The following is a 16,370-nucleotide window of genomic DNA, read 5'->3' on the forward strand; positions in this document are numbered from 1 at the left end:
TTGATGAGACATAAAGGCAGGGAGTAACCCTGGATATGCGGATGACTGCAGCCAAGCGATGGTTTCTCAAACAGAGGCAAAGGAATACAGTCTGTATTTTTTTCTGCTGAGAAGAGGTTAGATTTTGTACTGAAGTATGACTTGTACCGTCAGCGCCTGCAGCCTCAGGCATTCATTGCCCGTATGCTGAGACACATATAAAATTAGGTTCATGACTTCATCTGCACGTATGAATCGGCTTGTAGTGGCATTCACTAATAATAGTGTCTGACTGCAGTGCATTAAACACACTTATGTTCAGGGTGTAGTGTTCACACTGGCATATTTTTTTAATCAATGTCAGAAAGACATTCAATTAAAGTTTATTGAACTGTATAAACATATTGCCTGTCCAATTTAGTGTATAGTTCACCCAGAAATTAATATACCCAACATGAGGCCATCCAAGATGTTGATGAGTTTGCTTCTTCGTCATAACAGATTTGGAGAAATTTAGCATTACATCACTTGCTCCACCAATGGATCCTCTGCAGTGGATGGGTGCCGTCAGAATGATAGTCCAAGCAGCTCACAAAACATCACAATAATCCACAAGCAATCAATGCGATACCAGTCCATCAATTAATGTCTTGTGAGATTCAAATCTGTGTGTTTGTTATAAATTAATCAATAAGATGCTTTTAACTTTAAACCACTGCTTCTATATAAAATTTGAATTGTATATCCATAATATTGCTTTCTGCAGTGAAAAAGTTGTCTTGTCTGAATCAGGAGAGAATGAGGATGAAGCACAGTTTACAAGCAACAACCATCCAAAACATTTCTAAATATGTTGGTGGATTTTGATGTGAGAGGACAACAGATGATGAACTTTTCACTGGAGGAAGCATTATAATGGATTATGGACTCCTATTATGGCCAGAAGTGATGGATTAAATGCCTTAACGATGGATTTGTTTCTTACAAACACACAACTTTTCACTTCACAAGACATTAATTGATGGACTGGAGTTGTGTGAATTACTTGTGGATTATTGGGATGTTTTTATCAGCTGTTTGGTCTCTCATTCTGACGGCACCCATTCACTGCAGAGGGTCCATTGGTGAGCAAGTGATGTAATGCTAAATTTCTCCAAACCTGTTCTGATAAAGAAACAAACTCATCTACATTCAAGAATGGCCTGAGGTTGGGAAAAAAAAAGCTTGACAATATCAGTGAAGATAAATCTTTCTCCGTCTTCCCAGAGTCCTTTGCCTGCAGGGAAGGTGAATGAGAAGGAAAATGGGACCTCTACAGCACTATGCAACTACGGTGCCACACAGCCAACGCGTTCTTCCAGTATGTCCTCTCTGCTACCTGCAGGAACATCTGCTGCCTTGTCTTTATTTGTCAGGTAATAGGTGCTGACCAGAAAAAAAAATAACTAAAGGTGTGTGTTGTAGAAAACAAAGAAATGCTGTAATTTGTAATTCTGTCAAATCACTGAACATCCACAGGGCAGCACAGAAGTTGAATGTAATGGTTAGAAGAGGAAGGCACTTCTCAGAGAGCAGTGCTTCCCAGCGTATGACAAACTTCAGTAGTCTTCTGCAGAAATCTCCTCCTCCAACACCAGCAAACATTTTTCAAGCTGCTAGTAAGAGCAAAGAAACACCTGGGATGGGGAAGGTATGGCTTAAATGTTCACTACAAATGTTAATTTTTGAATGATTGCTACTAAAGACCATCAGAATGTTTGGATGTGGGATGTATTATTAAGTGATATATTGTTATATTACGGTCGTTTTTTAACTTGCTATTAAATTAGTAATAGACCGAATTCATAGATTTAAAAAAAATTCTTTAAGGTGCACTCAGTAATTTGATTTATATTCTGCTGTTATGTAAATGTTTTGTTAAGTTTTCAATTACTGATTGTAGAAATATGCAAGCCTGAGAAAGAGACTGTAGAAATATGGAAGAGTAAAGGTTTAAAAACACACTGCAGGAAATAAAGAAATTGAGATATAATGTCACATTCCAGAATGTTTGGATGTGGGATGTATTATTAAGTGATATATTGTTATATTACGGTCGTTTTTAACTTGCTATTAAATTAGTAATAGACCGAATTCATAGATTTAAAAAAAATTCTTTAAGGTGCACTCAGTAATTTGATTTATATTCTGCTGTTATGTAAATGTTTTGTTAAGTTTTCAATTACTGATTGTAGAAATATGCAAGCCTGAGAAAGAGACTGTAGAAATATGGAAGAGTAAAGGTTTAAAAACACACTGCAGGAAATAAAGAAATTGAGATATAATGTCACATTATGAAATATTATGTCTGATTATGAAACATACAGTTGCTAATTATGAGAAATATAGAGAAAAGATTTATACTAGCATGCAAATGCTAGAATAACTAGAATGAATAACTAGAATTACACTACCATGAAAATGTTTTGGGGTCAGTAAGAATTTTTTATGTTTTTGAAAGGAGTCTCCTATGGTCACTTAGAATGCATTTATTTGATAAATACAGTAAAGGCAATAATATTGTGAAATATTATTACAATTTAAAGTAACTGTTTTCTATTTTAATATCTTGTGATGTCAAAGCTGCATTTTCAAGAGCTATTACTCCAGTCTTCAGTGTCACATGATCCTGTAATTGTAATATGCTCATTTCTTATTATCAATGTTTAAACCATTGTGCTACTTAATATTTTTGTAAAAAAAAAAAAAAAAATAGGATGCTTTATTGAATAGAAACTTCAAAAGAAAAGCATTTTTTTAAAATAGAAATGTTTTGAAATATTATAATAGTATTTACTGTTACTTTTGATCAGTTTCATGCATCTTTGCAAAAGTATTTATCTCTTAAAAAAGAAAAAAAAAATCGTACAAACTTTTGAATGGTAGTGTGGCTATTTTATTTTCTCAGTGGTGGATTACATTTTCCATGGTAAAAAACCCCCCAAAACAAATAAAAAATAATAACAATTCTCTGTTCACATACATCCATTATTTATTATTTAGTTAGCTAGATGAAGTGAGTATTTGACAGGTCAAGGGATGTTAACATGGCAGCTACCATGACCTCCATGAAAAATTAAACAGTTTTATTAAGGTACTGTTATGACTGGAGTATTCATCATTTAAATGTTTTCTTTGTGTACCATTTTCTGAATAAGGAAAAATGTTCCTTCCTTACATACCACACCACACTGATCAGATGATTTAGATGTCATTCAGTCTGTCCTTGTGATGTGACTGCTTTCTAGCTGCCTGACGATTTAGAGAAGCCTGCTCATACTGTAACCTCTGAATGTGATGTTAATGGCCTTCCCATTCCATCGCACCACCTCCTTGAGGAAGGGAAATCAATTTAGTTTAATTGTAGCTCGCCCTGACTTCACTCTCTACAGTTCACACTGATGGGACTTGTCTTGAGTTTCAAATTATATCGCTTTCAGGGTAGCACCTGGTAGTTAGATCGCACTCAGCACTGCACATCTAGCAACTGTAGCAGAGATAATGGATTCTTAAATAATTCATTTCGTGTAAATATGATTTGACAGACTCAGGACAGAGAAGATAATATCAGTGGACAAATGCATTAGATATCAGACAAAGCATTAACCTAAACCCGGTTTAGATGTGTGTTCAGTGAATTCATGGTTATAGAAAGTGGGATATTTTAAGTCTTAAATATTACTGTTATGGTTATAGTTATAGGAACAAGGACATTTTTGTCTCGGTAAAAGTTTGGCAATATAGATAGAGAGCATTAAATCATAAAGCATTCACTATCCGTATGATCAACACTGCATTAGCGTAGATTTCAACATTGACCACAGTGGTTTGGCTTTCTTTCACAGGTCTTATCCTCTAATGTAGGCCTTAAGCCCTAAACTAAAATAATATATGTATATATATATATATATATATACACATAATATATTTGGCATATGTAGGTTTAAATATAGGGTTTACATATAAACTTTTATTTTATGTGTGTGTGTGTGTGTGTGTGTGTGTGTGTGTGTGATATATGTAGGTTTAAATATAAGGTTTACATATAAACTTTTATTTTGTGTGTGTGTGTGTGTGTGTGTGTGTGTGTTGCAATGAGCATGTGAGCTATATAACTGCGCAATGAGCTGTAAAAAATGTTCAACATTTAATCTGTATCTTTCTCAAGCATTATTTTGTTTAAAATGTATCTATTGTTAAACAACTCGTTGTATCATTCTAGAACCTCATTGTTTCAGACACACAGTATTGGGCTCCATTTCGCAAATTGAAAAGTAATAACCCATTCCTTTTCAAAATGACTGGTGTGAAATAAAAAAAGGATTAAGCCAGGGTAAAAAATTGCCTTTATTTGGGGATACAGTTTTTTTTTTTAATTTTTTTTTTTCTGAGAGTCACCTTTTTGAGTTCATTCAAAGGCACCTTCAAAGCTGATAAATACACTGTAAAGAAGTCATTTTTTGTAAGTTTATTGTAAATGCCTTTGATCCTTGTATGCGCTAATAAAAGGTTATTATGCACTGTTTGTATTTAAGTAATGCTTTTACAAAAATTGTAGTAATTTATTAATTAATACCCATTGTAATCATCAGATTAGAAACATTATTTTCTTTTTTCTTTTTTAAAAAGAAGAAGAATAGACATTAAAACTGTTTGCTTTTCACAGAGGATTACTAAAACATTGAGACATATTGCAGTGAGTCTACTGATCAGCTCATTGTGCTGTCACAACACATAGGCCTATTACCCGGCTGAGATGAAATGCAGAGTTCACAGATGGTACAATAGGATAAAAACGACCCTATTATAAAGTCAGAGACAGTACAGACTGCAGCAGCCCACCGTAATGACTCTATGTTTCAAGGGTTGCGTTTACTTCCTTCTCCAATTTCATGTTTGTCCTCACAGCTGTCATGTCAGCACATAGTTTATTTATATTTTGGGGAAAGAGTTCTGAAAAAGTTTTGAATAGCTTTTGATAGGCTATGATGCTGATGGATTACTGAAACAGAACACAAACACTTTTCCTGTATACCAGCTTTTTCCTGTTGTTGTTGATGATGTGTAATTCATAATAACTGAAGGAGATAGTCTGAGGAGTTCACACTGCTTATTATTACATTATTATATATTGTTTGCTTTTGTGAAGTTGGTGAAGACTGCTCAGTCATCCATTTAGTTTATAAAAACACACTAGTGTACGTGCACCTGACAAGACTAAATATAAAATTGCATTAAGGTGTACTTTAGCATGTATGCAGTTATATTTCTCATAAATTCTGTGGGTAAATAGAATTTAAGCTGAATTCTCGTTTTTCGTTTTTCGGAAAAAAACAAAAACACGAAAAAGGAGCCGTTTTCAAATTTTTCTGCTTTCAATTTTAAATAAAAAAACGAATGATCGAATGATACACGGATTCTCAATAAGCTACAAGTTTAAAAGTTGACCAAAGGGGCAGAGAACACATTCATTTTCTTTTCTCTTTTCTTCAATAAATGTTCTGATTTACTATATTATTTATGTAATATTTTCCTCAGGCATGTGAACACCTGGCTGCTGTTAAATATAGGCATGTCTCGACGTCTGGACAAACGAATCACTTTGCCTGTCAAATTGAGGAGACTTTGTACTATTTCAGATTTTCAATACACTCCATTCTGTGTGATTTATAAGCATTTTGAAAAGTGGGGACATGGGGTAATGTCCTGAAAAGTCACCTTCTCCTTGTAATATCTATGTCATACCTTTGTCATTATACAAATTTATGTCCTCATTTGTCACAAAAACGTGTACACACACACACACACACACACACACACACACACGTCTGGTTTGCTATCCTTGTGGGGACTCTCTATAGGCGTAATGGTTTTTCTACTGTACAGACCGTATATTCTATTGCCCTACACCAACCCTACCCCTAAACCTACCCCTCACAGGAAACTTTCTGCATTTTTAGATTTTCAAAAAACTTCATTCTGTATGATTTATAAGCTTTTGTACCTCAATTTAGGTCCCCACCGTGACACGAGTCCCTATGAGTCTGTGTGTATTCAGGTTTAAGTCCCCACCAGAATAGAAAAACAGGTACACACACACACACACACACACACACACATATTAGCCTGTTAGGTAATAGCATCACAACCATAGGATCGTGGTGGTACCATGGTATAAAATTATTGTAATACAAAGTTTTTAATATATACAATGGTATTAAATGATTGACATTTGAAAATGCCATTTTTACATGGTACCTCAAGGTACTTGGAACAATATAAACAATTCTAAAATATGTTTCCATTACAAAACCCCCCAGCATTTTTTAGTAAAAAGTAAACTTCATTAAGTTACATTGCTGTCAACTAAATTAAATTGATCTAAAGTGACAGTAAAGACTTCTACATTGTTACAAAATTATATTTTTTTCAAGAAAATGCTGTTCATCTGAACTTGATATTTTAAAAAAATCCTTAAAGAATATATCACATTTTCCACAAAAATAATATTTTCAACACTGATTAAAATCTGCATATTAGAATGCTTTATGAAGGATCATGTGACACTGAAGGCATGAGTAATGCCTGCTGAGAATTCAGCTTTGCCATCACAGGAAAAAATTACACTTTTAAGTATTAAAATTTTAAACGGTTATTTTAAATTGTAATAATAGTTCACAATATTACTGTTTTTACAGTATTTTTGATCAAATAAATCAGAGAGCATCGGAGACTTCTTTCAAAAACATCCCATGAATGGAAGTGTGTATGCACAGTATATTAAATAAATAATTTGTTCAATACTTAAACTATATATTTCAGCACAATTTGTGCAAACAAAACTGTTGCCCTCCTGCTGCATTAGATACAGTGTCAATCTCGGCATATCTTATTATTTGCTCAGCCTGTTGTTATATGTTCACACTGTTCAGCTTTCATAAGGGTTCATCTTGACACCGATCAGGCCAGTTGTGGTCATGTCATGTCAAGAAACATCTCGACTATTCTTTCAGCCTTTTCCAGCTCATCATACACCCTGTTCTGTTACCACACTGGCAGTGACACTTTATTTACAATGAGGACACTCATCCACACTCCACCCTTTTTCCATCTCTCTGTCTCTGGTTTCACTGCTCATCCTTCGAAATGCCTGAATAGAGTGAAAGACAAGAGCCCCTATCCCATGAATTATGCATTGCTGCTATAACTGGCTCTTGTTTTTGATAACACCTGTCAGTTTACGCTTGCTGCCGGCTTCAGGAGTAACTGAAGTGAGCATTGGTTCGCTGTTAGGACACACTGTTTGAGAGCTTCACTAGTTTTTCCTCAAGTAAGGCCTAAGATCTGCTTGAAAAAATGTCCAACAACACCAAACCTGTCCTACTTGTGTTTTCTCTCTGAATTCTTTTGGACTCAAAGATTCATTTTATGATAAATGTTTTGCATTGTCACTGATGGCAAATATGAACAGCATAAGGAACTGCAGGGCAAAGAATTTGAAAAACTGACATCAAGTCTTTAAAATGTTTCCTCTTGAATTCTGATGAAGATATAGATTAATTTTCATGACCGTCTATCTTCTTTGTGATCGCCTTGCAGTTATGGAGGAGTCCGAGATGAGGAAGTCTGTAAGATGGAAGGAAATGGGCAGAATAACTCCGACCGCAGAGGACATCATTTCGTCTTTCCTAACAGCCTCTGATGAGAATCAGAACAAACTGCAGGAGGCAGAGGTTATGGACTTGGACAACTCCGAGAACAGGAACCCAGAAGAGAGGTCTCCAGCAAACATCAAGAGCCATAGCTGCTCTGTAGATCATGGTAAGCATGTAATATTTCAGTATTCTGGTGCTGTGATTAACCATATTGTTTTCTTGATGAATAAAATTTATACTTAAGTTGTAGTTCATCCTAAAATTGGAATGGAAGTACTTCAATTTTTCTTGGAACACAAAAGGTAGATATATATATGTATGCATGTGTATATATATCTATATCTATATACGGTATATCTATATATATACAATGTATACTGTGTATATATATGTAGAAGTGGTCCATATGACTTGCAAAAGTAATCAATAAGATTATTACTATTTTTTTTTATTAATACTTTTTTACTCAGCAAGGGTGCATTAAATTCATCAAAAGTAGCAATAAAAGCTTTTACCTTGTTATAAAAGATTTTTATTTCAAATAAATGCTGCTCTTTTTAACTTTTTATTCTTCAACAAATCCTGAAACAATATGTATCACTGCTTCCACACAAAAATGAAGCAGCACAAACTACAAAGTTGTTGCACAAAGTGACTGAAGAATGGAGTAATGGCTGCTGAAAATTTAGCATTAATAAATCACATTTTAAAATGTATTAAAATAGAAAAGTTATTTTAAATTATCATATTTAATAATATTACTGTTTTTACTGTATTTTTGTTCATAAATACAGCCTTGGTGAGCATAAGAGACTCCTTTAGAAATATTTTAAATAACACACAAGTTATATTGATCACTTTTATGGTGTTTTTAATGGAGCTTGCGAGGACGCACTATGAGCTATTGGTGTATGGAAAAGAGCTGATTGAGATTTCTTTCAAATGATCATTTTGTGTTCCATAAAAAAATCTCAGCATTCAGGTTTGTTGTGAATTGTGATTTTGGCTGACTGTTTATTTAAGGTTACATTTAAACGTACTGGCTAGTCACATGCGATATTAAGTAATTTAATAAAATCATTAACCATAAACTTGTTAAAAAATGTGCTCAAGAAGCACTGGATTGACTGATTTACTGAAGCTATAAGTAGTGTTCCTGAATTCACTCCTGCTGTGATCTCTGTACAGGCAGTCTCTCTGGGATTGAACCACCTGGGCCTAGTCCTTCTCTTCTGGCTGCACTGCAGTCCTTCGTTGAACACAATGATCACATGCTCCTCCCTCATTCCTTACACCAGGTGTGTGCACTGGGAGTTTAAAAAGGTTACTCTCACATAAAGCCCACAACCAAAAGAAAAACTGGCATAAAAAGATCTTGTTGTCTTTAAATAAAAGTGTGCATATGCATTTTTGTCTCTGCATCCGTCATCAGATACACCTGGATAGTTAATAAAAAAGAAGGATGATGCAGTCTATACTGTTAACCTGACAAATGTCTGTGTGGACTAATAAATTACAAAAATCCCTAGGTTAGCTAGATTACTCTTGTTTGGGATATTTTAAGGAAATAAAAGCAGTAATCTTATTCTTCAAAGCTCTTTCTGTGGAACCCTGTTTCAGCCACGGAATAAAAAACAATAAAGAAGGTAACTTGGAGTTTTTATAGGTAACTCATGCAATTATTTTAGATTAAGTTTAGATTTCACAATTTTGACTTTTTTCTCATAATGTGACATATAAAGTCAGTACAACATAATGTTAACTTGCAATTTTATGAAAAAAAGTCAGAATTGTTAGATAATCTCTCAATTGCAAGAAGAAATTGTGAGTTTAAAAAATGGCAAAATACCTTATTTATTTATTTTATTCCATGGCAGGAACAAAAAACAGAACTGCAAGATGTAAACTTGCTTCTGTTTTAAACTGCCTAAATAAATTAAGCCAAAACATGATATAAGTAGTACAAAAATAATCTATTCTTGTTTTTCTATATTTTGTCAGCGTTTCCAGGCATCCTGCATGTAAATAAGCTTAAACACTTATCGACTAAACACCATGCACATTTAAAATCAGATCTGTTAACAAGACAAACTACTCAAATGTGCTCACTGGAGTTGTTTTTTTTACTTGAACCAGGGGAGGTCACATTGTATGCATGTGAGAGAATTTCCTAAAGCATTGTTTTATCTTGTAAGGATGAGACTCCTGTTGTAAATAGGGCAATACTGTTGTAAGTTGAATTGCTAGTTTCATCCTTCATAAATAAACAGCAGTGGTATGGTTTGATCTCAGGAAATTGCTCATTTCCCAACTGTACTCCATTGCCCAGACCACATGTGACTCTGTTACTTCACCAATATCACTGAAGTACAGAGGTCAGACTCTCCCCTCTTATCTAATTTAACTGCCAACAAGACCTGACTGTGGAAAAACTAAACCTGAAGAATGTCACATAGCTGTAGCTTTTTTGGTACAAAGGTTTTTTTTCTTGAAATATCAGGAACTATGTCTAAGTATGTATGTTTTTATATTGCTTTTCAGATGTTCTGTGAGTACATACTATATATGTGTGACAGAAAATGAGACACAGTCAAAATCCATATGTTTGGTTTCAGAGTCTCAGAGGAAAATCATCGTCCAAACCGAAAGTAACTCTCCTTTAAACTCTAATGGAACTAACAGAGAGAGAGAGCATATGGAACTGTTGAGTCATATCTGCAGTACACACCAGAGGTGAGACTGTGTAGACGAGGACTCTCCAAGCAAGCAGAGAATAATAATAATTACAGCATTTTTCCCTTCCTAAAATATTTATCCAAAGCAGTAGCATGCCTCATCAAGCCCCATCAACTTAAACTGATTTATAGGGAAAAACATCAAAAATTACATGAATTTGTACCTTTCTTCATTCTTTTTTGACTTGTTTAAGAGTGTTTTGACCTGTTCCCTATTGTATTTATTTAAAAAAAAAAAAATTTTACTTTGTAAAAAGTTATGTTTAAAGGTGCGTATATATTTATACGTAAAATATTTACAAATAATATTTTTTACATTATTAAAAAAAAATTTTTTTACTAATCACACACACTTGTATATATGGTATATATACATACCAGTTATATAGAATTTTACAGTTTAAAAGTTTTTAAGTTAGTTTAAAAGTAATTTTTTTAAATGTTTTTGAAAGTAGTCTCTTATGCTCACAAAGGTTGAATTCATGTGATCAAAAAAACTGTAAATATGTATTGTTTTTACTTTGTAAAAGAGCCTTGAGAAGCTAAGGTGTATTAATGTAAATTAAACTTAATTCTATAAAATGTAAAAATAGATATATTATTTGAGATATATATATATATATATATATATATTTAATATATAACGTCTCAGGTTACTTGTGTAACCATGGTTCCCTGAGGGTAACGAGACACTGCGTCCTCTAGGGGTCGCTATGGGGAACGCCTCGTCGTGACCCGTGTCTGAAGCCTACATTGAAAAAACACCAACTTGTTTGGCCGGTGACAGCCACGACGTCACTACCGTCGCAACTAGTACAAAGAGGACGCAGTTCGAAGTTCCACGAAAGGGAATCTCAAATAATATATCTTTTTTTTTTTTTTTACATTTTATAACATGACTTTAAAAAATATATCAATTAAATATTTAGATGTACATATTATATAAATATTACATACAGATTATAAATGTAGCAAATAATAAATCATTATGTATATTATTTAACAACAGCAGAGTTATAATACTGAAATGAATTTGACAAATTCTACTTCTCCTCTTTCAGACCTAACCTCTTTTTGGAAAAGGTAAAACATTACAATTGTTTTATTATCCACCAGTGCAGTTTATGTTTCTGTGAGTCAGATTAAAGCAGTCTGTTATTGCAGAACATGGACGACATAAGACTTCACAACAGCCCAACCCTTGTGTCAGAACACAGAAGATCAAAATCAGAACAAGCTTCAGTGAACTCAACCGAGAGAGAAACCCGGGCAGATGACTGCTCATGGCTGGGAGCTGAACAGGAGCCAGAAGAGGACTGTGAATTGAATGTGGAGGAGGAAGAGGACGAGGAAGGTCTTGAGGAGGATGAGTGCTGGAATGAGGAGCTGCAGGATGACACAGTCGTTGATGGCCAGGTTCCTGTGGATGAGCTGGCCAACCATATTCAGGTAGAACAGTTAAGACGCTGTAGGAGTAATTTTAATCTCTTACATATTACCATCTGCCCTTAGAAAAAATAAGCATGCTGAGACACCATCCGTCTGCTGCAGTCTTTCCAAACCATCCGCTTACTGAACGATTTGTATTCCTCAGGGCCTAAATATGCAATGTATTAATCTTGGTCCTCAAATTGAATTTTTATGACTTTGTAAAATGTCTAATGGGACTTTCTTCCAATTCTCAGGCCACATTTCTTAGCCACAGGGTTTCATGAAGGCAAAATAGTGTGATGTCATCCTCAGCGTTATGGCAGCCAGCTGCAGGAATTTTATAAAGAAGCGTTCAGGGAGTGTATGGTTTCTCAAAGCTATTGGGTGTGGTTGTCTTAAATAGCACTCCCAACTGCATAAACCTTCTCCAGAACTGTGTCAAAGTTACTGACTTTTTCAATCAACAAACACAACAACTGAATGATGATTACATTATTTGTTTGTTTGTTAAACTCAATTATTTTATACAGATTTGAAGCTATTTTGTTTTGGCCTCTAATTTGACTTGGACTGATTTGACACACCACAACAACAACAACAACAAAACTAATTTTCACATCATGATATACTATGAGGCATATTAGAAAAACAAACATAATGAATGACTTTAAAGAAAAGCATTCCAAATCTGTATGACTGACTTTCTTCTGTGGAACACAAAAGAAAATATAAAAAAAAAAAAACCTTTCAGCTATTTTTGTCAATACAATGAAAGTCAGCTGGGTCCAAAACAAAACACCTCTGTGAGGATGAAAAAAAACACACGGATACATTTGACAAAATATTTTATTTTGTGTTCTACAGAAGAAAGTAGATAATACAAGTAGATTTTGAATAAGCAAATGATAACGGAATATTTATTTTAGGTGAACTATCCCTTGTGAAAAAGAAGTGTGCCGAAATGAATTGAATTTGCACTTGTAGTGTGCTTCAAATCTTAAAAGTATATTTAAAAAAAAAAATGAAATAAACACTTTCTTAACACACTTAAGTACACCTTTAAAAGGTGCACTTAGTAAAGTTTTAATACTTTTTTGGCATGCTTTATGTAAGTACACTTGTTGTAATTGTAGAAATAATTATGAAATTACATATAACGATGTACTTAAGTACCACTTAAGTGGGTTAAAAAAGCACTGTTAAATTCAAATACATTTAATATAAATTTTAAGTAGTACATTTTCATTTAATTGTAAATAACATGCACTCATGTGTCTAGAAATATACCATTTAGTTCGCACTTAAGTATATTCTTTAGGATAATTTCCATAAGAAGTACTCTTTTTAAAAGTGTACTACGTTTTCCCAAGTATCCCTTTAAAGTCTGATCCCAATAATGTAGTTCAGTTCATTATGATATTGCACATGCTGACCCCTATTGGTTATTGATTGTTATTACATAATTTGCCATGTACATGCTTCTTAAAAATAATTTATGCATCAAATTTGATTAATTTCATACTTTATTTCTGATATTTCTGTAGAGATTTTCCTCAAATGGCTTAGTCTCCATTTTAAAGAAGAGAGTCTACGAGAATGGCTTGCCACTAAAAGACTCAACCATATGCAGAGTCCGCTTTAGAGAGCCAGATGATACTTCCGATCAAGGTATGATTGTAAACAAATATTCACGCAGGGCCTTTAAGTATTCACATTTCTGTTCTGCATTAATATGAGACTGATCAAAGCTCATCTTTCTCATGCATACAGATGAGTCGGCCAGAAACTCTTGCCTCATCCTTCTCATCTTGTGTCTGGTTACCGTGGTGATTAGCATGTGTGGGACTGCTCTTTATTGTCTCGTTGGAGGGGCGTACTCAAACGTGTGTGCTGACTTCTCGCAAAACGTGGACTTTTACTTTGGACCTGTACGACGAGGAATGGACGCTCTCGCACAGTGGCTCTCTTCTGATGCATCATAGCAGCTATTTTATGCAGTGGAACTATTTCTTCATATTATCATTTCCAATGATTAACAACAGTATTCCTCTTGAGATAATATGCACTAATGTACATTACCAGACGGGCCTTAATAAATGTTGCTTTAGTGAGTCACACAGGGCTTCCTAATGCATAAATTAATTTGTATAAAATATTTAATATTGGTACAAAAACCTGAATATTACAGATAATCCTAATATACCACTTATTACAGATAGTTTTAATATACCACTGCCATTCTTCGAATCAGTAACTGTAACATTGAAATAACTGCTTTTGGAGCCAGTAATTTTGTTTTTTGTACATTTTAGTACTCCAAGACACTTTATTCCATGCTTATCTTTGTATTTATGCTTTTATTTTGACTTGGCACTTTTCATTGGTGCTATAATCACTGAAATTCATACAGTATGAACAAAAATAAGCATAAATGGATGTATATTGAAGGAATAGTTCACTCAAAAATGAAAATTGGCTCATAATTTACTTAGCTTAAGACCACTCGAGATGTAGAGTTTGTTTCTTCATCAGAACAGATTTGGAGAAATGTAGCATTATATCTTTTGCACACTAATGTAACATCTGAAGTGAATGGGTGCCGTCAGAACGAGAGTCCAAACAGCTGATAAAAACATCACAATAATCCACAAGAAATTAAGATCAATCCATCTTGATAAATGAAAAGCTATGTTTATAAGAAACAAATCCATCAGTCAGGAGTTTTAATTTTAAACAACAAATATTAACCAAGAAAGCAATATTATGGATAAATGACTCAAATTTTAACCGGCAGCAACTGTTTGAAGTTAAAAACGTCTTGATGACGAATTTGTTTATTACAAACACACAGCTTTTCACTTCACAAGACATTAATTAATGGACTGGAGGTGATCCTTTACTGTAGAGGATCCACTGTAATGCTACATTTCTCCAAATCTATACTGATGAAGAGACAAACTCATCTACATTTTGGTAAATTTTCATTTTTGGGTGCATTATTGCTTTAACTATGGGATATTAACTTATCAAAATGGCTTTATTATTAACATAGAACATGAACAGGTTGAATAATAACAATGATCGATTGTTCTGACTTGATGTCAGTTAATCGTTGCTCCAACACTTAGTCAGCAGGTACAAAATATAAGATGTTATAATTGTAGTATTGTACAGTATAAAAGACAGCAATCAATCAGTTTGTTTTAATTACAAATATGATTTGTGTTCAGCAGTCAAAATGAGTTTTTGTGGAATATTTTAAATATTTGAATATGCTCAGAACCAGAAACCTGTTTCGTTGTATGCTCTTTTTTCTTTCCCAAGTAGTATACATGATCTCTGAATTATGACTAGAAATGTGTTTTTTATATTTAGAAAGTGGTTTATGGTTTATCCTGTAGCTCTGTCTATAATAATATTGGATTGGTCCTCTGAATGGAAGAAAAGATGACGCAGCAGGAAAAGGAAATGGAATTGGCACATATAATAAAACCTATGGTGAAGTAGGAGCATTTCTCTTTGGAAACCCACAGACTGACTCATAGCTAATTTCATTTCAGAATCCAATAACAACTTCTCGGACAGTTGAAGTTTTAAGATGCACAAAGCAAAAAAACATTAGTGACACAGGCCTGATCAAGAGGCAATGTCATGATCATGATTGCCTTGCCAAATGAACAATATGATATGCAACTGTAATGCAAAGTATGTATTGAAATCATTCAAATTGCTTAATTACATTTTTAAATATGTGAATCGTAACATACAGTGGGGGCCAAAGGTCTGAAACATTAACACCAAATGTATATGCAGACATATTAATAATTTGTAATAAAAATGTATTCATAAATAGAAAATTGTGTTAAACTGTAGAAAAATGATAAATAGAAGAATGGTTATAAGTGGTCTGACTTTTAAATTTGACCGATGCCTTCAAAACAGTGTTAATTCAGTCACTAACAAGCTGTGATCTTACAATGTATCAACTGACATTCAAATGTAATTTATTGCTAGGTATATACATATGTTTGCTTTCATATATAATATGTTAATGGTCACAAAATGTACTTGTACCCTCCTCTGTGTAACTGTTGTGGTAATATCACCTTTCCAGCACGAGATGTCTCTCTACTTCAATGTGTGACAGTTTCTGGAATCTTCACCCACAAACAGTTGGATTTATGGTTGAGCTACACTTATCAGAAACACAATCTGATTGACTAAACGCCTGTATTTTGCACGGACACTGTACAGTGACAGCAGAGAGAGAGGAGCAGCAGCGGTCGCTCTGACCTAGTCTGTGTTTGCCTCGCACGCGGATCACTCACAATGGCGACGCTCACAACGTCAAGCAAAAGACCGTACCATATTATAGTGTTCGGAGCGAGCGGTTTTACCGGCCAGTTTGTAGTGGAGGAGGTTACGCGGACGTGTAACGAGGGTCCAGGAGGGACGTTTCAATGGGCTGTAGCCGGACGAAACCGCGACCGACTGGAAAAAACACTCCTTCAGGCAGCTGACGCTCTGTGTA

The 16,370-nt window shown here is 34.2% G+C and overlaps 2 protein-coding genes across 2 annotated transcripts in view; both read left to right on the top strand.

The window, feature by feature from the left end:
• The first annotated feature begins 7,619 nt into the window (after positions 1-7,619).
• Positions 7,620-13,972, top strand: LOC107599110 (uncharacterized). Its single transcript, XM_016290612.1, has 9 exons — positions 7,620-7,839; positions 8,862-8,986; positions 9,675-9,694; positions 10,089-10,186; positions 10,289-10,406; positions 11,470-11,491; positions 11,573-11,857; positions 13,384-13,507; positions 13,610-13,972. The coding sequence occupies exons 1-9, from the start codon at positions 7,620-7,622 to the stop codon at positions 13,819-13,821; spliced, it is 1,224 nt and encodes a 407-aa protein (XP_016146098.1). The 3' UTR covers positions 13,822-13,972.
• A 2,196-nt stretch (positions 13,973-16,168) lies between these two features.
• LOC107599111 (consortin-like) overlaps positions 16,169-16,370 on the top strand; it is a 6,961-nt gene continuing 6,759 nt past the window's right edge. Inside the window, exon 1 of the mRNA XM_016290613.1 lies at positions 16,169-16,367. Coding sequence (XP_016146099.1) covers positions 16,169-16,367 — 199 coding nt within the window. The remainder of the gene's footprint in view (positions 16,368-16,370) is intronic.

The sequence above is a fragment of the Sinocyclocheilus grahami genome, unplaced genomic scaffold, assembly GCF_001515645.1.
Source record: "Sinocyclocheilus grahami isolate Dianchi unplaced genomic scaffold, SAMN03320097.WGS_v1.1 scaffold260.1, whole genome shotgun sequence".
Taxonomy (NCBI): domain Eukaryota; kingdom Metazoa; phylum Chordata; class Actinopteri; order Cypriniformes; family Cyprinidae; genus Sinocyclocheilus; species Sinocyclocheilus grahami.